General features: G+C 39.0%; 1 protein-coding gene across 1 annotated transcript in view; it reads left to right on the top strand.

The window, feature by feature from the left end:
• Nucleotides 1–3,681: 3,681 nt before the first annotated feature.
• RAPGEF5 (Rap guanine nucleotide exchange factor 5) overlaps nt 3,682–24,645 on the top strand; it is a 115,196-nt gene continuing 94,232 nt past the window's right edge. The window contains exons 1-6 of the mRNA XM_014055104.2: nt 3,682–4,117; nt 14,878–14,928; nt 17,580–17,686; nt 20,514–20,635; nt 22,312–22,480; nt 24,377–24,443. Of these exons, the coding sequence (XP_013910579.2) occupies nt 3,929–4,117; nt 14,878–14,928; nt 17,580–17,686; nt 20,514–20,635; nt 22,312–22,480; nt 24,377–24,443 (705 nt within the window). The 5' untranslated portion in view covers nt 3,682–3,928. The remainder of the gene's footprint in view (nt 4,118–14,877; nt 14,929–17,579; nt 17,687–20,513; nt 20,636–22,311; nt 22,481–24,376; nt 24,444–24,645) is intronic.

Below are 24,645 nucleotides of genomic sequence, written 5' to 3'. Positions count from 1 at the left end.
CTGTGGTGGCTTCGTCCACAGACAATTGCTAGTATGCCTTGGCCAGGTCCAGTTTGGTGAATATTTTCCCATTTCCTAGGGAATAGCAATAGCAATAGCAGTTAGACTTATATACCGCTTCATAGGGCTTTCAGCCCTCTCTAAGCGGTTTACAGATTCAGCATATTGCTCCCAACAACAATCCGGGTTCTCATTTTACCCACCTCGGAAGGATGGAAGGCTGAGTCAACCCTGAACCGGTGAGATTTGAACAGACAAACTGCAGAACTGCAGTCAGCTGAACTAGCCTGCAGTGCTGCATTTAACCACTGTGCCACCTATTGCACAACTGGCATGGGTATGCGCTTATTCATAAGGTAAGGCCTTATTCAGTGTACACTTGTAATCTGCGCAGAGGTGGACAGAACCATCTGGCTTCACAGATGTGACTATTGGGGTTTCCCATACTGCGTGGTTGGTTGGCACGAGAATTCCTTGGGCAATTAGTTTGTCCAATTGCTCATCCACCTTGGGCCATAAAGCAAAAGGGACCCCTCGGGGTTTGAGCCTGATGGGGGTTACATGGGGGTCTAGGTTAAATGAAATGGGTTTCCCTGTATATTTACCTAGACCCCCGTTGAAGACGTCCATGAACTCTGCCAGTAGCCAATACAGATTGTGGATTGAGATTTGATGCAGGCAGGTGATGTCTAGCCCCAGGGGCTTGAACCATTCCACTCTCAGTAGGGACGGTTGGTGGCTGGCGATAACCATGAGGGATAGACAGCACTGGAATTTGTGAAACACCACCTCGACCTCCATTCTTCCTAGGACTTGGATCTGGTTCCCCAGGTAGTCGTTGAGCTGGACGTTTGGTGGTTTGAGGAGCTTCTTGCTGGCTGTTGGGTTCAATTTCTTAATGGTCTGCCAGGACACAATCATAAAATATGATCCTGTCTCCAGCTCCATCTTGCATGGTCCCCTTTCAATGGTCACCTTGGCATGGAACTTTTCTTCTTTGTAGGCGTCTGAGTGGCACACAGTGGTGTGATGGATCTCCTTCTGGGCTTGGTACTGTTCCTCTTTCCGCCTATTCAGTTGTTGGCCAGGTTGTGGGTTGTTTGGTCTCCCCTGCGGAGTCATGGGTCTTGGATGGGACAGGGTGGGCTGGGATGCTCTGCATGCCTTGGCAAAGTGGCCTTTTCGCTGGCATATGTGGCAGATGACTTCCCAGAAATGGCATGCCGCTCTTGAGTGGAATCCCATGCAGCCATGGCAATGTGGCTGCCTGCTTCCCTGAATGTTTGGTGTACCCCACTGGTTTTCCTTATGTGTGCTGCCAAGTTATCTGACACCTCAGCTGCCTGGGCTTCCTCGACCACATCCTTGAATGAGACTCCCCTTCTGATTAGCAACTTCTTTTTCAAGGAGAGGTCTCTCATTCCTAGGATGATCCAGTCCATCATTTCTTCTGGGTTGATGAATTCACACCGGGTTGTGATTTCTCAGAGGCTGGCCACCAAATCATTCACCGTCTCTCCTTCCCATTGGCGCCAATGGTAAAACTTGTTCTGGCTCACCATGTGGGCGGCAGATGGCGCATAGTGGTCTTCCAGGGCACATTGTAGAGTTGTCCATGCGATGGTCTCTACATTTGGTAGGGCAACATCTGTGCCATCTTATAGAATTTCATTCTGCAGTAAGTTAGGAATAATGCCCACTTACTATTGTCCGGCTGGTCCTGGTAGTCGTTGGCTTCCAGGAACATCCAGAATTGCCCCAGGTATGTGTGCCCATCCTCTGTCTATGGGTCGAAGATCGCTGGTGCAGGGGATGCTTGCGATGCCATCTCGTGCTGTGGTGCAGGGTCTTGGTCCTTGTGCAAAATGGCTGCTTGTCCAATGAGGATTGTCAGGTCCCTTTGTCCTTCATTGCCAGTGTTAGATTGGTGAGAAGCAGCAGGCAAGAGGCACGAGTGAGTTTCAGCACTTTTTATTGCAAGAGTAAGTGACTGCGCTCTGCCAGCTGGGCTGCTGGAGCTTGCCTTTAAGGAGCTCTGGCAAACCAGCTGGCCAATGACAGTAGTTTAAACTTTCTGGAGTTTGGGCAACCAATCCCCAGTGAGCATGTGAAAACATGTAAATTAAGGAGTTCCAGCAGCCCAGCTGGCCAATGACAGTTGTTTAAATTTCCCAGGGTTTGAGCAACCAATCCCCGGTGAGCTTATGAAAACATGTAAGTTTAACAACGTCCGTCCGTACGTAACATGCATCATAATAGATTCAATATATTATATCTTTTATGAATTGTTGGGTAATTGAATGTATCACTTGGAAGAAATTTAACTATCTAAACAAATAAGTAGAGAAAAACAGATATAAGAAAAAAGCCAAATAACAATTCTTGTAGAATACAGAACTGTAATGAACAACATCAGATTGGACTACAAGGTGAAAAAACTAGTACTTAGGTGGAATTTTTGAGGTTTTGTATTATTAAGCATATTTACTAAAAAGGATTTTCTTTCACACATGGTTTGAGTTCTCTGAATGTCCCAAATAATCAAAGCATCTACTTCAGTATCTTCCTTGGAAGCAATTTCATGCAAATATTGCCTACCAATTCTATACCTGATTGGAATACTTAGGAAAATTTCAGATCAGTTAGAAGGAATAGAGGAATGGGAATAAATAAAATGGAAAGCAGGGTCTTCTCATAACTATGGCCACTGAGTTCATACAACACACAATGTTATGATTTGTTTGGCTTCAGCATAGTGTGTTTAATTATTGTGTCATGTTTTGCAAATCACAGTAACAGCTGTGTGTGTTGGCCTAATACATACACGTTGAGTCTTTCAGTAGCTTTTGATTCTTTGTCAACCAACTATAACACTTTAAAATACATTTTTTAGAATATTCGTGACTTTTGCAGGACTGCTACAGCTGCTTTGAAAACTGTTCTTGGCTATTTCTGCAAGCATTAATCTTTGCTGTATATGCAACTGTGTCTATACATGCACTGGTAAGAAGAAACAGCTTCTGAAGACTAGAAAAAAAAAACCTTCCTTCCTTAACAGTTTGGAGAAGTGCTTTATTTGCTCCAAGGCATCTTCAAATGTGCCTGCATAGACCTAATGAGCTGCAGTTCGTATACTCAATCTTGCTTTGTAAATTTACCCATCACATCTGTACACCAAGCTAACTATTTTAGTTAGTGATGCACTTAACGCTTTGTTTAGCCCAGTATCTCTTAAGCTTTTATTTCTTTCCAATCATCTGGATGTTATCCAAACAGCCAATATAATAACCCAGATAATTATGGCTCATTTCTTAGTTCTTAGTTACACTAGTGATACATTACATTGTATCACTCGTTGTAACTTTTATCCGCTTATTGCTATGGTTTAATTGCCTGTTAATGCTATTTGCAATTCTCCTGGAAAGATGTGTATTCTGAAAAGTAGCACACCAAGAAGCCACAACGTACAACTCAGCACACCATTGCTCCTTCCGAGCCCCTTCCTTTGACTTTTGTTTGTTCCCGTCGTAGCAGTTGAGGAAAAACAGCGTCAAAGGGGGAGGGGCCACGAGAGTAGGGAAAGGTGGAGGCCTTAAGAAAGATTAGGTTCCTGGCGCATTATCTGCACCTGAGTGGTAAACGTCTTATCCTGAATATTTTGGTTAGGGGATCGACATTCTCCCACAAATTGATTTTCGTGCCGTTGGAGAGCAGCGTATGTGCAGGGTTCTTTCTGTTTTCCTTCCCAATTCCCGTGAGGAGGAGAAGGAATAGGAGGAGGACGCCGCCTCCACTGCTGCTGCTGTTGCGGCCAATTCATTTGCCTGAAAGTCGTGTTTTGCATAACAAGAGAAAGGTGTGCGCCGTGCATTCCCGGGGACAAGCGCTGAAGCAGCGGGGGAGGAGGCTTCTCCGGCAAGTAGCATGCATGGCTGGGAGCTCCGTTAAGATGCAACCTGCGTGTGACAGGGCCGACTCGCTGCTCCATGACCGTAACTCTACGGACGCCAGAGGCCAGGAGCAGCAAGTGCAGTTGCGGCAGAAGCTGAGGGAACTACCGACACTGCTCCGGAGTGGACTGACGCTGCGGAGAAAGCGCTCAGATGGCGGAGGCCGGGTGAGTGAACGACGCCGGGGGCCGCGTGATCCCAATAATTTCATCTCTGTTACAGGGTTTGGCCTCCGCAAGACGGTGGGTGACTTGGTACCCAAGGAAGAATCCTATGTGTGTGTCCGCGCGCGCGCGCGCGTGCTGTGGGGCATTTTGCACTTTGCTTATTTTCAAAGTTAAAAAAAAAATCCGCTACACGAAATTGATACCTTGATATTCGTGCATAACTACTAGGAAAATAAAACAATTACTGTCCATTAGAACGGACAGTAATGGTATACAGTAAGAGAGTCGTATTCTCTTAAACTCCAGTTTTTAATCTACCTGTGACATAAGGAAAGCCTGCCTTTAATCCGTGTGAGATTTGCAAATACCATGTAATCTATGTAGCATGGTGTGTGTGTATAGGGGGCTATTAACCTGAGTTCGCTGAAATTAGACATCTGCAGCTGGAATGGAGGCCATGTTGCAGAGCAGATGTGAGGAGATAACGCAGTTCTTCGGGAATAATAGTTCACTCAAGAGCAGCTAGATTTGCAGCTGTGGGTTATGCACCACCGAATTCAATGAAATTGTATCCTAAGTAGACATAGATTGTAGCCAACAATGTAACTTAAAACAAAACAAAACAAAACAAAAAACAACGAATGGCCTTGAAGCATGGGCTGAGTGTTGAAACAGTCTTGGAACAGTCTTGGAGTTTAATCAATTTATCAAGGTAACAAGTTTTAGCTGGCTATGTAGTTTTGCATTTCTAATCAATTTCTTGATTCAGTGGAATATTTACTGTAATTATCTACACTAAAATAAGTCACTTAATCTGTGAGGTACATCAATCAATATATATTGATATCTTTAATTGATTTACCATTTAATTTTATATATAATTGCTAAGGCTATCCATTGCAATGGTTAGTCTTCCTAATCAAACCCAGGCCTCTCATATAAGCTTTCAAGGAATACAAATTAAATGCCAGTTGGCCAGCTTGAAGAAGCTTTAATGAAAATATTCTGTGAACAATATGCACGGCTTAATCATGGATGTGGGCAACATGCCTAGAATTAGGGATTGTAACTGATTGGTAAAGTCAGTACCAGTATCAGTAGTATACAGAGTAGCCTGAAGCTATTAATTACCAGTTTTCTATTTTGCTCCATACTTTGTGTTTACTATACATAGTTGTCCTAGACTTACTACCACATTTGAGCACGAAATGTGTTGCTTTTTTTGACACATTAAGTGAATCACTGCAGTTGTTAAGTGAATCTATCTTTCCCATTTACTTTGCTTGTCTAATGGTTGCAAAAGAGGGTCACAGGGCAGCAGGAGATACTCCAGCCATCATAAATAGGAGTCAGTTGCCAAGCATCTGAATTTTAATCACATGACCCATGGGGATGCTGCAACAGTCATTAGTGTGGAAAATGGTCATGACACTATTTTTCAGTGCTGTTGGAATGTCGAAAGATCACTAAACAGTTGTAAGTTGAGAACTATTTGTACTTTTCTGAAGAAATACTAATATCTCAGTGCTGCAGTAAAAATAATTGACACATTGATTTTAGTTTATAATTAATATTTTGCTCACCTAGGAAGTAAATATTGAATTTAGCCAAAATTATTTTTGAATAAATAGTATAGAAAACACTATTGATTAAGCAACATTAAGACTTTAGCATAATTTTTAAATAAAAACAAAAACAAAAACATGCTATTGTGTTTCTAGCTCTGATGTAGTTTTCCTGATGTTTGTTGACAAAAAAACGAATATCCTCTCAGGGTGGAACTTGAAGAGACAAATCTCTGGGGTCATTTCTTGCCTTTCCCTCCTACATGAAGCAAGCATGTGTTACATTGTGCATTATTAGAAGATTCTCTTGTAAGATAAATGGAGGATGTCTCCTAATATGATGTTTCCTGTCAGCAATTTTCATAGGTATTTCTAATTAAACTAATAATTGAAAAAAAAATCCTGTTTTTGAGAAAAAAATCATTTTAATACCAAGTTGCTAAGAAGTCAAATTGATGCATCCATGAACATTCTATTGTGTTTGCAATAGCCTGAGGACTTGTGTGTGTGTGTGTGTGTGTGTGTGTGTGTGTTTGTTTTAAGACAACTAACCCGCATTGGAATCTACAGAAAGTAAGCATTTGTCAATTTAAACAAATGATTATATGTCATCCAATTGTTATTAACTGACCATATAGATCAGGGGTGTCAAACTGGTGGCTCATGGGCGGGATGTGTCATGCACAGGCCATACCCACCACAGCTCCATGAATAGGAAAAACTTTGTGAAATATCACGTGATGGCAATGTGACATGGCAAGTTTGATACCTGTGATATAGATAGTCCTTTTGTAGAATGACCTGTCCCCAACTTGATCCATTGGGTCTTCCAGCAATGTTTCAATTGTTGCTGTAATTGTCCACCCTGCTGCAGGTTTCTTCTATTTTCTTCCATCTTTTCCATTGTTACACATTTCTTGACAGCTAGACCTTTGTATAATACATCCCAAACATTTGTGAGAACTCTGATTGATTTGTTACACAATCTGTTTGTATTTTTAGCTATCCATGGAATTATTGGAAGCCTTCTCCATCACCAGAATTCAAAAATATTAATACAGACCTATCCTGCTTCTTCAAAAATTCATTTCCCCCCATTTTTATAGTCAAGGAATTCCATTGCCTTAATTTTAATCTTTGCAGATAAAGACATACCCTGGCATCTGAATGTCTTTCCAAAGCCTTCATGGCTATCCTGCCAAGTGCTGATTTGCAGTGTATTTCTTGACTTGGCTGCTTTATTTACAGTTGATTTTAAAACTTAGAATTAATTCACCAACTTCAATTATTTCATTGACAATACGATGGCTTATTGCTGTGCCTGCTGGCAGTTTAATCTTAGTCACATTGTTCACTGGATTTTTTAAACTAACTTCATTAGAACTTCCAGATCATTTTTAATCATCAGAGTGCACAGTGTAGATTATTGATGTTCCTTCCAATTTCAAAATTGTGATCATCTTCCAATCCAGTGTCTCAATGTACATTCAAAATATAATTTAGATACATATGCTATCCTTAATCTCTGTGTGAAATTGGTAAAAGCTTTGAAGGATTAATTCTAACTTGAGCATGCCTGTCCTCTAACACTATCCTGAAGGGAAGGTGGATATTAAATTCTGTATAGGGATAGGTTGTACATGGTATTGAAATAGCATAAAGATTATTCATGAGATGATTCTTTTTAAATATGTTTGTACTCATAGTTCTATATTAATAATTAGTTATGAAAATTACATTTACATGGTATTGTAAAGCTCCGTGATGAGGTGGCTTGCAAATAATATATTTAATGCATTTCTAGTTAAAACTGTTCTTTGTTATTCTAGGATGTATGAAATATAATAACTGTGGCCACACCGTATTTTGGAAAATAAAATTCTAAAACAAGGCAGCTGAGTGACAACTGAAAATATAGTACAATATGTTACTTCCAGTCATGGATTAAAAACTTAATTTATTATAGCCACCCAGTTCCAATGAATTCTGGCCAGTGCACAAAACAAAAAAAGACAAAATCCATAAAATAGGTATCATGTCATAGAGCAGTAGTGATACCTTGGCTGTGGCTCAGTACTGATCTGTGGGCTATTAGGAACTGGGCTGCACAGCTGGAGGTAAGTGATAGGTAAGCAAGTGAAGCTTCATCAGTATTTGCAGCCTCTCTCTAGTGCAAGCATCACCAACTCAACTTCATCCCAGATCATCAGACATTAAATTCTCATAGAAACATGAAACCTACTGTAAATGGCACATCTGATTGCATTGGATCTAGGTTGCACACTCCTCCAATCCCGCCAGTGTGTGGAAAAATTGTCTTCCACAAAAGTGGTCCTTGGTGCCAAAAAGTTTGGGGCCCGCTGCTATGGATCACCTGGCATAGAAGACATAGATCCTAGCTCAACAGTAGTAACTGTGAAAGGGATCTTGGAGTCCTAGTGAATAACCATTTAAATATGAGCCAGCAGTGTGCAGCCGTGGCACGACAAAACCGCGCTACGCAAAATAGCGGAGATTAAATCGCGTCACTAAAGTCGCGACGTCATCATCGCGCGTCATCACCGCGGGGACAACAGCGCGGCGACAGAAGGGCGTTCTACATACTTCGTTCTTTGCCTCCAAAGGTAGCCCTCCTCCTCCAGCTGACAGCGGCAGCGGGCACGGGGCAAAGTGGGCTGCCCAGCAGCAGCAGCCTGTGGGAAGGGTCCAGCACAGCCACGGGGGGCAGCAGGAAGCCCGCGGGGGGCCCGAGCAGGGCCGCCGAGGCTGGCGGCGGAGGAGGACGCAGCAGCGGTGGCGGCTGAGGCTCTCCCGGGGCCGGCAAAGCGGGCTTGCCCGGCAGAGGCAGGCCGCCCTCTTCTTCCTCAACAACATCTCCTTAGATGGGCGGCCGCCGCCACCAGGCAACCTGCTTCGCCGGCCCCAGGAGAGCCTCAGCCGCCGCCGCCGCCCGCCCTGCCTCTTCCTCCGGGGGAGGCGCCGGCGGCGGAGGCCGCCCGTCCAAGGAGATGTTGTTGAGGAAGAAGAGGGCAGCCTGCCTCCGCCGGGCAAGCCCGCTTCGCCGGCCCGGGAGAGCCTCAGCCGCCGCCGCTGCCTCGTCCTCCTCCGCTTCCTGCTGCCCCCCGCGGCTGAGCTGGACCCTTCCCGCGGGCTGCTGCTGCTGGGCAGCCCGCTTTGCCCCGTGCCCGCTGTCAGCTGGAGGAGGAGGGCTACCTTTGGAGGCAAAGAACGAAGCATGTAGAACGCCCTTCTGTCACCGCGCTGTTGTCGCGGCGGTAGGGTCGTTTTTTTCTTAGCGCTTCGGATGCCGCGGATTTGCCTCCGCACTTATGTCGGCGCGGATAAGGACATCGCGGTTTTGTGGTGGAACTGTGTGCAGCAGCTGCCAAAAAAGCCAACACAATTCTAGGCTGCACTAGAGAGACAAAGGGATAGAATCAAGATCACGTGAAGTGTTAATACTACTTTATAATGCCTTGGTAAGGCCACACTGCATTCAGTTTTGGTCACCATGATGTAGAAAAGATGTGGAGACTCTAGAAAGAGTGCAGAGAAGAGCAACAAAGATGATTAGGGGACTGGAGACTAAACCATATGAAAAACGGTTGCAGGAACTGGGTATGTCTAGTTTAATGAAAAGGACTGGGGGAGACATGATAGCAGTGTTCCAATATCTCAGGGGTTGCCACAAAGAAGAGGGAGTCAAACTATTCTCCAAGGCACCTAAGGGTAGAACAAGAAGCAATGGGTGGAAACTAATCAAGGAGAGAAGCAACTTAGAACTGAGGAGAAATTTCCTTACAGAACAATTAATCAGTGGAATAGCTTGCCTCCAGAGGTTGTGAATGCCCCAACACTGGAAGTCTTTAAGAAGATGTTGGATAGCCATTTGTCTGAAACGTATAGGGTTTCCTGCCTAGGCAGGGGGTTGGACTAGAAGACCTCCAAGGTCCCTTCCAATCTGCTATTGTATTGTATTGTATTGTATTGTATTGTATTGTATTGTATTGTATTGTATTGTATTGTATTGTATTGTATTGTATCCTTGTGTCTCACAAGATGGAAATATTCAATGGAAGGGGCATTTCCACTCTGCCAGAATGTATTGGGTGGACAGAAACAATTGGAGAAAAGTGGTCCCTCAGGAATCCAGACTTTGTGCCATATAGTGGAGATGGATTGTCATAGAAAAATCTTAAATGCTTACTAGAAATTAAAAATGACTTGATGGTATATATCAATATCTTAGACGGCTCTGGGTAGGTACTTCAGTAATTGGGACTGAAATTTCAATTAAGTGCAATGGCACATGATAGCATGACACATCTTGGCACATCCTTATCATTATAGAGGATTGTGGGTCAGTAAGTGAGGACCTCATTGCAATTTTCTGCTGGCTTCTAGCAAATAAAGTCAATAACAAAGCTGGCGGGAAGTTGGAAATCTCAGGCAGCTCATAAAGCAGGCTAATGGGCAGGTAAGTGATTGCTTAGGATAAATGATGGGCTGCTGCATTCTGAGTGCAGTGGGACTTGGGGTGATTGCTGCACAGTATGGGAAGGAGTGCAAGGAGTTAGCATACATGGGACACTGTCTGCAGTGCTGTTACAGAGTGAGAAAAACTTATCCAAGTGACTTGTAACCTTCTCTGCCAGCTTCCCCATTGCCTTTGCTTGTAGGAAGACAGCAGGGAAAATGGCAAATCACAATCACGTGATCAAAGATGCTGCAACTTCATAAGAGGAGGCTGCTAGGCCAGCTGTAATTTTGTAGACCTTTTGTTCAATGTCATTAACTGAGGAGTATTCATGGTTAATAACCATGGTTAATTGTACTCAAAAGCCAACTGGCAATGAGTTATGCAGTTATAGTGATACCCAGCAGGCATCCATTATTCATCATGCTGCGGCATTCTGAACTAGTAGTAGCTTCCATGTGATGTTTAACTCCTGCCCTATGTAGATTGTATGGCAATTATTCTATCATTAGGAGACCATGTATCAAGAGCTTCCTAAGCAAAGGATAGCCAATGTGAACCTAGACTAGGCCCACCTGGCCACAGCTTTCACATGTCTTTCAGCTATAGCTGCAAGTCCAGAAGGACCCCCAATTTACTTACTTACTTATTTATTTCCATTATATAGCTGCCCATCTCACAAAAAGTGAGTTTGAGTGGCATTCAACAATGAAAACAATACATAAAAACAGTCTGTTAAAATTTCACACACGTTTTCACTGGCAGAACACTTGAGCCCCCACAGGCACCCACGGCATGAATTATGTCAAGGTGGCCACACCCCGTGGCCATGGCCCCTGCACCCCCCAAGGTCAAACACAACCCTAATGTGGCCCTCAGTTAAATCAAGTTTGACACACCTGCTCTAATGCAACTTGTTGGTCACAAAGTCATGTCTGACCCATTGTGATCTGATGGGCAACGTTCCTCCAGGCCTTCCTGTACCATCCCCCAGAGTCCATTTAAGCTCACACTGACTGCTTCTGTCACTCCATCCAGCCACCTCATTCTCTGCCTTTCCCTTCTTCTTTTGTCCTCAATCATTCCCAGCATTAGGTTCTTCTCCAGTGAAGCTTTCCTTCTCATTAGGTAGCCAAAGTATTTGAATTTCATCTTCAGGATCTGGCCTTCTAAAGAGCAGTCAGGGTTTATTTTCTCTAGAACTGACTGCTTTGACCGCCTTGCAATCCAAGGGACTCACAGGAGTCTTCTCCAGCACCATAGTTCAAAGGCCTTAATTCTTTGCTGCTCAGCCTTCATTATGGTCCAACTTTCACAGCCATACGTTACAACTGGGAAAACCATAGCCATGACTATACGCACTTTTGTTGGTAGTGTGATGTTTCTGCTTTTTAGCATGCTGTCTAGATTTGCCATAGCTTTCCTCCCCAGGTGCAAGCATCTTTTAATTTCTTGACTGTAGTCCCCATCTGTGGTGATTTTGGAGCCCAGGTAAATAAAATCAATCACTACTTCCATTTCTTCCCCATCTATTTGCAGGAAATGAAACATTTTGCTTCCAAACCATTTGTTTTACATAGTTTCCCCTCCTACGTTCATTTTCTAATCTACATAGAAAAGTTATCCAGATTTCCATTTTTTAAAGTCTGTAGCATATAATAAGAAAAATCTTTGATAGTTTGTTGCAGGGACAAACCATAAATCAGTAACACACTTAGATTTCTTTTGATCTCTTTTGCTTCATTGCATTTAACTTCTAATAGCAATAGTACTTAGACATATACTTCTCCATAATGCTTTACAAGCCCTCTCTAAGCAGTTTATGATAGCATATTTTATATTTTATATTTTAACATATTTTACCTCATTTTATTGAAAGTTATTTAGTTTCTTGGTCAAAATACTATGAAATGAAACCTGAAATATAATATTGAAGAGAATGAACAGAAATTATTTCTATCCTGGTCTTCTCTACATGATACCTTTTTTTGAGAATTGAGTGTTTTAGTCAAATAAGATGCATTTTGAATAATCCTTTGAATTTAAAAACTTCTTAAAGTAATTGGGAGCAAAAATCCTTATTCCCTCCCCCCAAATCTCATTTTTCTAATTTCCAAAAAATTAACAGAATTGTTTTCATTTGCCCAATTTTTGTCTGCTTTTTAGAAAGCACAATGATGGTAGATCACATGTTCAATTTCTGTTATCTCTAAGTGTTGAAAGTTCTTGCATTTAAATTTGGGAACTGATGTATTTAGTAGCTGGATTTACATACTGCACTGGGCCATAAATGGTTTGTTTGGGTTAGATTTATCTGTTCATTTCAATCCAGCCCAATGTGTTTCAGTAGACCATACTTGACAAGCTAGGCCTTAACATTTATCATCTGTATTGCTTTCATTCATAATTGTTGATGTCATAAGAAACAATAAAATCCAAATTGTTTGAAAGTGATTGATTTTTCCTTTCTGTGTCCTCTTTCTGGCTATTGTCTGTGGGTTTATTTCAAGATCAGTTATTACATGCTGCCACTTCTTACTTCCCTGGAAGGCTTGTGACTCACTGATTATATTACATTTCCATGTAGTCATTCCTTCAGAAGCTGAGGTGATAGATATGTATTATCTATGTTATTCTATCAACATACTTGGTCTAAGAGTTATAAGCTATGTCTAAAAATATTTTAAAATGCTCAGAAATGTATATTTCACCTGGACATGGTCTGCTGTAGATATATTTCCATAAATAGTCGCTCTGTTTTTGTACCAATTTGACCAAGATCATTCATTGGGAAGTGAAGGGAAATACCAACTTGGATATTATGACAAACTAAACCATAGCACTGTGATGGCCAACCTATGGCACATGTGCCCAAAGTGGCACACAAAGCTATGTCACCCAGCACACCCGGCCTTGCCTGTTTGTCTTCTGGCGCATGTCCATGTGACAGTTTCTGGCATGCATGCACATGCAATTATCAGCTACCCTTTGCCTATGCAGCAGTGCTGAAAACCAGTGTGCACATGCGCACTGGCTAGTTGATTGTCGGATGCAGATACATGCCAGAACCCAGAGGTTCACCTTTTCTGGACTGCTATCCCTTCGCACGTGCAGCAGTGCTGAAAACTGGCCTGTGCGTGCATGCTGACCAGCTGATCATTGGGTCTGCAGGCACACTAGAACCCGGAGGTTTGGCTTTTCTGGAGCATAGCCCCAATGTGTGTTTGATGTTCCCGCATGACCTTTTTGGCACTTGATGCCGACAAGGTTCGCCATCACTGCCATAGTGGTTGTAACATTACATTGAGATGGATCAAATTATTCAATTCTTTGGCCTAAAGCAGTTTTAGTACAGAGCTACAGGCATACTTGCTTAATGATACATAAATCAATTTCATTTATACATCATATTAATAAAAATTAGCTTGGTTTTTCCCTAGGAAAATGTGTAACTCCAGCCATTAATTGCCAGATATGGTTTATGTCTTGATAGTAACTATGATCCATAGGAGACTAGTCTGATCAAATAAGTATCCAGTTACAGGGCCAGGCTAACTCATTGCGAGGACTGGAATGAGCACGATAGAGTACACTAAAGAAGATAACTGTTCTTTAGACAGATCTATTAATTATTTTCTGCTAATGGCTATATAATGTTCAAAGATAATATGCCATGAGGGTTCTCTTTATAATCATACACAGACAGTCACAAAGACGATATTTATAACACCATAGAACTTTGCCAATATCATCTTGGTATTTATCTCATACCACGTGGCACTTTTCCATTTCCATCACCTTCCTCATTCAGTTTATTTGGGAACTGTTTTTTCTTTTGAAAATAATGAGTTTTGAGATATTTGACACCAATCTTTCAGATTGGTGTCAAAGGTCTCAAACACAAACTGAAATGTACAAGAACAAACCCTTCTGTCTTTATGATTTACTGTAAGTGGATCTCTTGTCTGCACTCTTTCATGTTCCTTTATTCTAAATACATGTTGGGAACCAAATGGTAGTCCTCAGTGTATGACCACACCTGCAGTGACCATTTAAAGTTAGAAAGTCATTAAATGAGAGGGATTCACATTGCAGGTATATGAAGTCCTCACTTAATGATGATAAAAGGGAGTGCCAGGATTGCTATCGTTAAGTTATGCAGTCACATGATGACACATTTTAGGACTACATAGCTTAGCAATAGCCATTGTAACAACATGGTGACTAAAGACTATTAGCAAAGATATTATATTAAGCAGACCTTTGCAATAGTAGTAGCTTCCTTTTAGAAGGCAACCAAGGTAGGAGAAAGAAAAAAAAAGAAAAATCATATGGTGTTCTTTTTACCTTACAAAAAAGTAAACTTAAAACAATAGGCTGCTAAAAATTTGATTAATTGATAAGTAGAAGTATTTACCACTTTAAGGGTAATGCTTATTAATTTAAGATAATTATAAAGTAATAATGAAGCAAATATTTATAAAAGTAAATGAATTGAAATGAAATGAATAAAAGTGTTGATAAAAATAAATCAGTTTAAAGGGACCTTAAAATTCTCTGGAATTTAGGGAAGATTTAAGCACTTCTTTTAAAAAGTACTACAAAAAGAACTTCAGTATTTTATAGGCAAAATATCAGTGTCAAGTGATTGGTAAGAAATGCTTTTATTTATCTTTAAATTATTCCTTATTGCTATACTTTTTATTTTTTATTTACAGATTGTATCTAGGAGAATTTCAAATCCTTATGTGGAAAATCCTCCTAATAAGGTATTTATTGCTTCTATATTTATATTATTATTATACAATTGTATCACAGCAGCCAGTTGTTTCGCTGGATTTGGCATTGGTTACTAGTCGGACCCTACCCAGGGGCCTAGGATATCATAATGTATTTTCGTAATATGCGTGCAGATCCAAGCAGTGCGATTTTTTGCATCTGACTGATGGTGATTTTGTCAATTTTTAACTGTTTTAAATGTAATTCCAGTGCTTTTGGAATAGCACCCAGTGTGCTGATTACCACTGGAATTACCACTGCGACCAATAAGATCCCATAGACTAGGCCTCCTCCGTATTCCATCGGCCAGCCAGTGTCGGCTGGCAACCACAAGGAGGAGGGCCTTCTCAGCAGTAGCCCCGGCCCTTTGGAACGAGCTCCCTGTGGAGATTCGTACCCTCTCCACCGTCCAAGCCTTCCGCACAGCCTTGAAGATCTGGCTCGCCCGTCAGGCCTGGGGATAAGGATAGTTACCCCTCCCGAATGATGAATGTATGTTGCCTACCATTTTATTATATGTCTCTATCTTGTTGTTTGTATCCCCCCCTTCCCAGTTTTATGTGAGCCGCCCTGAGTCCCCTCAGGGAAAAGGGCGGCCTACAAATTCTAATAAAAACTACAAACTACAAACTACTGCTGGTTTGTGCCATAATCATTGGATTTCAATTTTTAAGTCCTGGTATTTTGAGATTTTTTTTATGTTCCTTCTCAGCGACCCTGCTATCACCTGGTATTGCGATGTCTATGATTGTGACCTTATTTTTCTCAACCAGTATGATCTCTGGTGTATTATGGGCCAGTATTTTGTCTGTTTGTATGCGAAAATCCCACAAGATCTTGACCATCTGATTTTCAGTTACTTTTTCAGGCTGATGTTCCCACCAGTTTTTTGCTGTTTTAATATTATAATTTTTGCACAAATTCCAATGGATCATTTGTGCTACTGAATTGTGCCGCAATTTATAATCAGTCTGCGCGATTTTTTTACAGCAGCTGAGTATGTGATCAACAGTTTCATCAGCTTCTTTGCAAAGTCTGCATTTGGCATCATCAGAGGATTTTTCGATTTTGGCCTTAATGGCATTTGTGCGGATAGTTTGTTCTTGCGCAGCCAGGATTAGTGACTCTGTTTCTTTCTTCAATGTACCCGTTGTTAACCATAACCAAGTTTGTTCACTGTCTACTTTATCTTTTATTTTTTCCAGAAATTGGCAATGCAGTGCTTTGTTCTGCCAACTCTGCATTCTTGATTTTATCACATCTTTTCTGTATTCTTGTTTCGTCTGTTGGGCCTTCAGTAGATTTTTGTTCTTTACTTCAATTAATAGATGTTCTTGACTTTCTTTTAAATAATCAGCCAGTGCATGTTTTTCTTCTTCAACTGTTTGCTTCACTTGTAATAATCCTCTGCCACCTGATTTTCGGGGCAGGTAAAGCCTATCAGTATCACCACGTGGATGTAAACTGTAGTGCATTGTCATTAGTTTCCTGGTTTTTCATTCCAAAATGTCCAAATCAGCTTGTGTCCAGTTAACTATACTAGCTGTGTATCTTATAACTGGTATTGCCCAGGTATTTATGGCCTTGATTGTATTTCCACCATTCAATTTAGATTTCAAAATTTTCCTCTGTTGGTGTACTCTCGCCTGACAATAGTTTTTACTTCTCCATGCTTGATATTATCCAACTGCAGAATGCCTAAGTATTTGCAGGCTTCATTTTCATTGCATTTAATTAGTTGGCCATTGGGCATTTCAATTCCCTCACATGAAGTGATTTTTCCTCTTTTTATGGATACAGTGGCACATTTTTCCATGCCAAACTGCCTTGAAATATCGGTGCTGAATACTCGGACTGTGTTTGTCAATGATTGGATTTCTATTTCTGACTTTCCATAGAGTTTCAAATCATCCATATATAGTAAATGCGAATTTTTTTCAGCTTCTTCGGCTGTTTGGTAGCCTAATTTCATTTTTTTAAAGATTACTGATAGTGGGATCATTGCGATGATGGAGAAGAGGTGAAAGTGAATCACCCTGGAAAATTCCTCACTTGATATTAACAATTCCGTAGATCTCATTCCCTACTGCCAACTCAGTTCTCCATTGTTTCATCGCCTTTTCAGTAAAGGATGTAATATTTTTTGCTAATGTCAGTTAGCAAACTATGTGGCAGTGAGTCAAATGCCTTTTTGTAATCAATCCAGACCATATTCAAGTTCATTTTTCTGTTTTTACAATTTTCTAATATCATTTTATCAATTCGTAGCTGATCTTTTGTGCCCCTGCTCCTTCTTTTGTTGCCTTTTTGCTCTACTGGCAAGATGTTGTTTATTATTTATTATTGTTGTTGTTGTTATTATTATTATTATTATTATTACTAGTCACATTGCTTCATTGTTTTGAGCTATTTTATATTTAAATGCAGAAGCATTAACAGCTCTTTATTTTTGAGCACATAATTTCTGTGTGAAATTAAAATTTAATATGTAATTATTACTGACAACTAAAACATATTTTAAAAGGTTAATGAAATTGTGCTGCACTAGTTTTCTGTGTCTTGAAACTTATATCTAGTTCTAATGCTATATATAACTGTCTAAACCGCAAAAATTATTGTCCATCCAATTTATCTTCTTTAGATTTATGGAGAGGATGCCTTGTGTGCTGGAAGAGCTCTCAGAAATGTTTTTGTGTTACAAGCTTCTACTCTGATAAAAGACAGAATGTCTCTAATGGGGCTTTGCAGGTAACAATATATTTCTTATTTTAACTACATATCATCTTGTGCTTGCTCGTTCATTCACTTGCATTGGATCTGAATTGGTCACCATGCATCACCATGACCACCATTGGCTGATTTCTTTCCAAGTTGATACTTTTTAATCCAGAGCATTCCTATTGTGCTGTGTAAATACAAAACAGAACAAAACGTTGCAATTTGTGGTGCATTAACAGTGAGGCATTAAAGCTTGCCTAATTTTATATACAGCACAACAGAATTTGGCCATATTCATAGAAATTACTTCATATTGAGCTGATAATAGTAGTTGCACATAAAAAGATAAATATTTTCCAGATAGTTTATTAGATAAGGTGTTATAAATTGATCCCATGAGTCATTACAGAAAATACAGTATAGCAGGACACGATCTACAGTTTCAATGACCACAGGAGCCCAATCTCAGCTTCTATGGTATTTTTGGGGTACTGGCCTACCAAAACTGCTGTAAGAAGTGTGCTATGAATACTTTTTTTGGATTCTGGGGGTGGTAAATATAGATTTAGAAACATATTTTCAATGAGAATTATAAACCAGATCAGTTTTGTATAATTTTGAAATTTGGGTTTTATTTTTGAAAGGGTCAGTCTCATTTTGACTATACATTTTTATTGGATCAACATTAGCAGTTTATTCCAATAACTGTAGAAAATTCTGACTTTGCTGGCTTGTGAGAACAAATTCTGGCAGTGTTCCAGTTTTGTGTTTCATACAATGCTTATGAACCCAAAGTCGAAGCCTTGCCAGAACTCCCTTAAGTCTTAGGTTAAATAGACAAGCTATAGGGTAGCTTGTCTATCTAACCTCCCTTCCTAATTTTGGTAGTTCCTGCATTCCTGCATTTTGGATTCAAATGTGAGTTTCAAAGCCATGAGGTTTGCACAGGCAAAAGCAGAATCTTGCCAGAACTTTCCATATGTGTCCAGGCAGAATAAGAACAAGTTCTGACAGTGGTCCAAGTAATGTATACACCTGTTGTGTCTCAAATAATCATTACCAAATAGTACTTTAATTGGTCTTTTGAGGATATTTGTTGGTATTAGTATTTTCCAACAACCTAGGAACCACTCAAATGCTTAAAAAGATATACTATTAGCCTCCCACAAAGCTGAGTGGTTTTATAGTTAAGGCCCTTCCTTGAAATGCTCACAGTAAGATGCATTAAAGATGGGGAGGAGATACATTGGGATTGCAGCCAACCAGGGTTTCTGTGACAACAGTAAACACTAGCAGGTTTCTTCGTAACATATCTACCTGATTACTGAGACTGAATGGTGCTAAATAGCTGAATTAGAATTGGATCTGGGCTATGGAAGTGTGTGCAATCACTAGAAAGAGATTCAAAAGTCTAATATCTTGCTACCATTTAGTGATTTTTATCTGGATTTTGTTGCTGTAATATAGCATAGTGTTTGATTGTGAGTTAGTGTCTGGTGTGTATGTGCAGTGTATATGCATAGAAAAGAGAACAAACCAGTTTTGTTGATCAAATAAGTAGGTGACCAATCAGCAAAAGCATATTTGCACTAGGTAGATTCATCTCATCTTTCATTTGAGTGCTATATCAAGGAAACCAATCGCTCAGAGTAAATTGTTCACCACTGGGCCAATGTATCACATACACCCTTCCTCTTCCAATTTTCATGCAGCAGGTGTCCCTGTTTGAGGCAAGCACTTTCAATTCTGTTGCCAAGCATATTTGCTGCCTGGGATCATGTGGAAATCTTGTTCCTTCATATTCTTCCCCCTATAACTGCAAGCACAAAAGGCAATGAGAAATAACTAGAAGGGAACTGATATTTGTATGGAATCATATTTAGTGATTCCAGGTTCACAGCACACAACATCTGATGAACCTTGTGAATTTGGGCTAGTAGACATTGTGGACAATGTAGGAAGGAGGGAATAATGCATGAGACTTCTGGAGGCAGAGTTAAAGCTGTGTCAGACTTTGCTTCAAGCTTTGAGTCATGATCTATAATAGGCTGTCAAACTGGTGGCCCACAGGCTGGATAGATCCTGCGGAAGCCATGCCCACCCCAGCTCAGCAAAGGAAAAAAGTCATTGTAATACATCACAAAACAGCCCGTGACACGATCAAGTTTGACAGCCCTGATCTACAGTTTGAAAATCCCCAAATTAGACAGATTTTTTTTCTTGTGGCACTCTTAACTATCCAGCTGGATTAGAATACCCGAAGGTCCCTTATCAGGTTGTATGAATTATGAAAAACAAAGCAAAAGGAAGAATTAAGGCTAAAGGATTTATGATGTACATATATGAACTAAGTTAATCTCAACAGCCATCTCTTTTTGGGTCTTTGTATGGAGAACAATAAGTACAGCTGGTGTACTGTAGCTATTAGGCCTCTGCAAAAAGTTTAGTGTTGGATTTGCTCCTGGAAAATTCAGCACAGCAAGGCTCTCAGCATTTTCTAGATAGATTTTAATTCAACAGCTATTCCAGTAGAAATGACTCACAGCAGCCACACAGATTCAAGTGGCTGTTTTGGTAACTACTTCTTCTGAATATGTAAACTCCATGGCAGATGTTGTCATGTAACCAATCTTTGGAGTGAACACAATTATACTAAGCTGCAAAATTAGATATAAAAGCATGCTCATCATTTGTGTCACCTGGATTCATTAAATATATGCTGGATTTCAGTTTAGGTAAGTATCTTTCATCGTGATAAAGTACAATGTATGTTTATTAAAATGTAAGCCTGACATCAGCATGAACATATTTTATTGTAAATGCTTCAGGATTATAACTTTGGTCTTTGTTTTGTTAGGCAAAGTTGCGTTGGATCTGAACTGGTAGACTGGCTTTTGAAGTGCTGTACTTTCATTAACAGCAGATCTACAGCAGCTGGTATCTGGCAGCTACTACTGAATATGGGAATTGTGTTAACAGGTCAGTTTTACAGTAGCAAGTCCAATCTGTTGTGCAAAGCAGTAGATTTCTCTTGTTTTCCTCTTTATTGGAGCATTATATTTACAATATATACAAAAATAAAAAAAATGGGGCGTTATTTTGAATATAGTCTCCCTTTATCATACATTTGTATCTTTCACATTCTGGATAATTACAATGATATGTTTGCTAGATATTGATGCCCATGAAAGTACATGCCAATTTTTATAAAATATATCACCCTGGTTATTTTTATCATCTTTTTCTAAACATTATTTCCACTAAATTTCTAAAATCTGGATAGCAATTTCACTGTATGCTTACAGTATTTGTAAATATGTTTTTGACAATATGCATTCCTCTTCCTATTATTTACCTCTTCCTCCTTTTCAATCATTTTTAATGATATCTTTTGATAATAAGGCCCTTTGGGGAAAACAGCTGACTTCTTGTATTCAAAGGTGGTAGACAAGTCCATACACATTAACAAATATATAGCTTTGATATATATCTGTGTTCACCTTTTTTCATGTGTTACCATATTTATCTTGGACCCATCCACATCTAAGTCTGGCCTCTCCATCCACCTTCTTTATTTATAACTGAACCTCTTGTTCATCTCTCCTCTCTATATTTTTACACTGATACTTGCTATGGTGTTTATCTTTTCTTCAGTATGACTTGCTTAATGCACTGTTTCATGCTTTGAATCTTTATTGAAAGTTCAGCATGAATCTTGAAAAACACTTAAGATATTTTTTTCTTCACTAACATGAGAAGTTTTTGCAACATGGGGCTTGAATAGAAATATAATTAATTCAGATTCATCCATCAGCATATTTGTTGGCTGAGTTTTGTTTTGTTTTGTTCAAGCCACGCTAAAGTAGAGCTACCTTTCAGTAACAGTTTGTTACAATCCTATTGTAAGCTGTATGCTCAGAATATGCATGCAGTTTATTTTTTCCTCTCAGTGAAGAAGTTCTACAATACAAAACGGAACCATTTCATTTGAGTGTATACTGTTAGAATAGTTTCTTAGTTAACATGGCTTTGTTTGCTGAATAGAGTGCTTTATAATATTCCTAACATCTTATAATGAACAGATAGTCTTCATAGGTGGCTTATCATGAAAGAGTTTTTTAGAAAATGATTTTTTTTAAAAAGGCATAACTCACTGGTAGTTGATAAGTAATAAAATGCTATTTGGGGAAAGCTTCACTGGTCTTCTACCTACACAAAAACTTGTGAAGAAATAATTGGTTGGCATATGTATATTGGTCTTTGTAATCTTCTTCAAATTGACTACATACGCCAGTTGGTTTCTGAGCCTTAGCCAGCATGCTGGAGGTTATTGTGGTTAAAAACATGATGTAAACACACTCATGTTATTTGTCTTGCAGTAGTTTGGAAGTTTTGTTTCCTTTTGGTTTATGCCATTTTCTGAATAGTCTACAGGACTAGAATTCTTGGGGTGGGAGTTCCATCATACAAATAGTCCCCTAACTCTGGATAGTTTTCAAGTTTATACACAAATTGCCAGATCTTTCCACTTGATGAATTTTAGACTAAACTTGCATGCATATATTTGACTTGCGATAATCAGGAAAGAACCATTTATATATATAATTACTTATCGATATAAATATATAATCATTTTCCCTCTTTTCTTTAAACAGTGGATAAGCAGATATATTTTCTAGACAGGTATGTTTTCTACCAGTTCTCATCTGATGAATGCACATACCTATTCTGTGAATATGAAGGAGAAAAAGGATGGAAAAACGGTGTGAAATTTCTACTGAAGATGGTGCCTGTTACTTCTCCAAGGATGAATATGTGTAAGCTGTAAGTATATTTCTATTCATTACTGACTGATTTGCTTCACATATACATCATATGTTTTGAATTTTACAGCATGTTATGAGTCCATTTCTTATGATTTACCTTTTCAAATAATTTAATAAAATTTAAAAATATTGCCAGTAATTGTTTTTTTTAAAAACTTAAATCAATGTGAAATATTATATATAAATATCAACATACCGTAAGTACCATTATAAAAATGACTATATACTGTATTTACATTTATAAAAATAAATCTTACCCATTATGTTAAAAAAGAGTATTTCTTTTCTTATGATTTAGCTTTATATAGGAATCAAGATATAAACATTAGGTATAAACTTAACACGTAACATTATATATGAACAGGATATTTGCTTGTGAATAAGAATAAACCCTATCATTTTATTTTCTGCTTTCTACATTTTATAAAGCCTGGTGCCACTTATGTATCTTCGTAATCAAGTATACAATAGTATCTAACAAGCATGCATGTTATATTTTTCCTCATTTTAAAGCAATTTTAGTTAAACTAAAAGGTTACTATCTCGGTCTCAATTAGAAATTAGTTTTGCATTAAGTGATGGGCAAAAGACATCAAACCTAGTACAAAATTATACAGATAGCATTAATGTCATAATCGAGGCTGTTTAGTTTTGGCTTAATTTAACTTGTGACCTCAACTACCACCACCATAATATAAATCTGTATTTTCGTGGTTATTTAATAATATTGATTAAAGAATCAAGATTAGGACAATATATGAGCTTTATCACATCATGCTACTTTAAAATAATGACAAATTAAAAAGCAGGACTGTTAAAATAATCAGCAGGTAATGACAAATAGAGAAAGGACAGCAGAACATGAGATTTAAAAGAAATCTCATAAGAAATTTACTGATTGGACAAACTGAGATTAAAACATAAGATACAATAATCTGTTGGGTTCCTGTATTTTATGTCATGTACTCGCTGGAGGCAAAGTTAGTGGCTTTCTTGATTCCAGCTGTTGATCAGAAGTTAATAATTGAGGTTTATAACTTTAATTCTTCTTCCTTGAAATTAAACTGAAGAGTTTATTTCCTTGGGGTGCCATTCTTAAATTAAAGTTGCTGTTCAGTTATGCCATTCCAGGAAACGTAATAACAAACCTACAACATTGTATTTTCTTAATATAAACATATTTGATAAAAATAAAGGCATTTAGTTGTACTGGTGTTAGGAACATTTTAATCATTTATATTATTTAGTTACAAGATTTATAGAGCCATCCGTCTTGTATCAAAATCTTCCCGGTTCCCAATCAGCAGTTAAAACACCAATAACAAAATAATATAATATATAAATATATTAAAACCATATACATTAATAAAAAACCTCTAGTATTAAAGCTAACTTTCAACATACAGTTCCTCATAAAGTCTTCTCATTGACCACATATCTTTCCAGCACATATGGGAAAAGAGCTTTTTGGAAGACTAGGAGGGTAAAGGCCTGCCAAACTTCAAAAGGAAGGTTATTATACAGGGCAGGGACTGCTATGAAAAAGGCACATTTCCTAGTTTCATAATATGGTAATGTTTAAGAGAAAGGATCAGGAGCGTGCCCACCTATCTGATTTGGTAGAATGGGTAAATATCTTTAGGAAAAAGCACTCATGCAGATAACCTGACCCTGTGTTGGGTTTTAAAGATGATAACCAGAACCCTGCATTGTATCTGGAAGGAAAATGAGAGCCAGTGCAATTTGTATAGCAGAGTTATTACATTGGCAAACCTAAGCATTATGTCTTAGTCATAGCAGTCTAATTCTCTGTTTTCCTATGTCTTCAGGGAATTCAGACCAACCTTACACCTCAGATATACTATGAGCTTTTATTTGCTTTTTGTTTCAAAAGGGATAACAGAAGAATAGAAGAAACAGCTGAAAGCAATGCAGAAATTCTTGCTCGTCTTACAGCAGCAGTAAGCCTTTCTTAAAGATTAATTTGTGGGATGATTTTAATTAGTTATTTAAACAATGCATTTCTTGTATTTTTATCTGGACTGTAAATCCTCCACTACTGATTAGCAGTGGAAAAGGAAACAGCAATAGTAATTAATATTACTTGTAGGACAGTGCTAGTTATTAAAATCAAGAAACTCAGAGTAAATGTAGCTAAAATGA

The sequence above is a fragment of the Thamnophis sirtalis genome, unplaced genomic scaffold (genome assembly GCF_051295495.1).
Source record: "Thamnophis sirtalis isolate CommonGarterSnake01/CBP01778 unplaced genomic scaffold, rThaSir2_p1.2 scaffold_4, whole genome shotgun sequence".
In the NCBI taxonomy this organism is placed as follows: Eukaryota; Metazoa; Chordata; class Lepidosauria; order Squamata; family Natricidae; genus Thamnophis; species Thamnophis sirtalis.
Note: the sequence above shows the minus strand (reverse complement) of the source record. Positions and strands in the feature narration are given on the sequence as shown.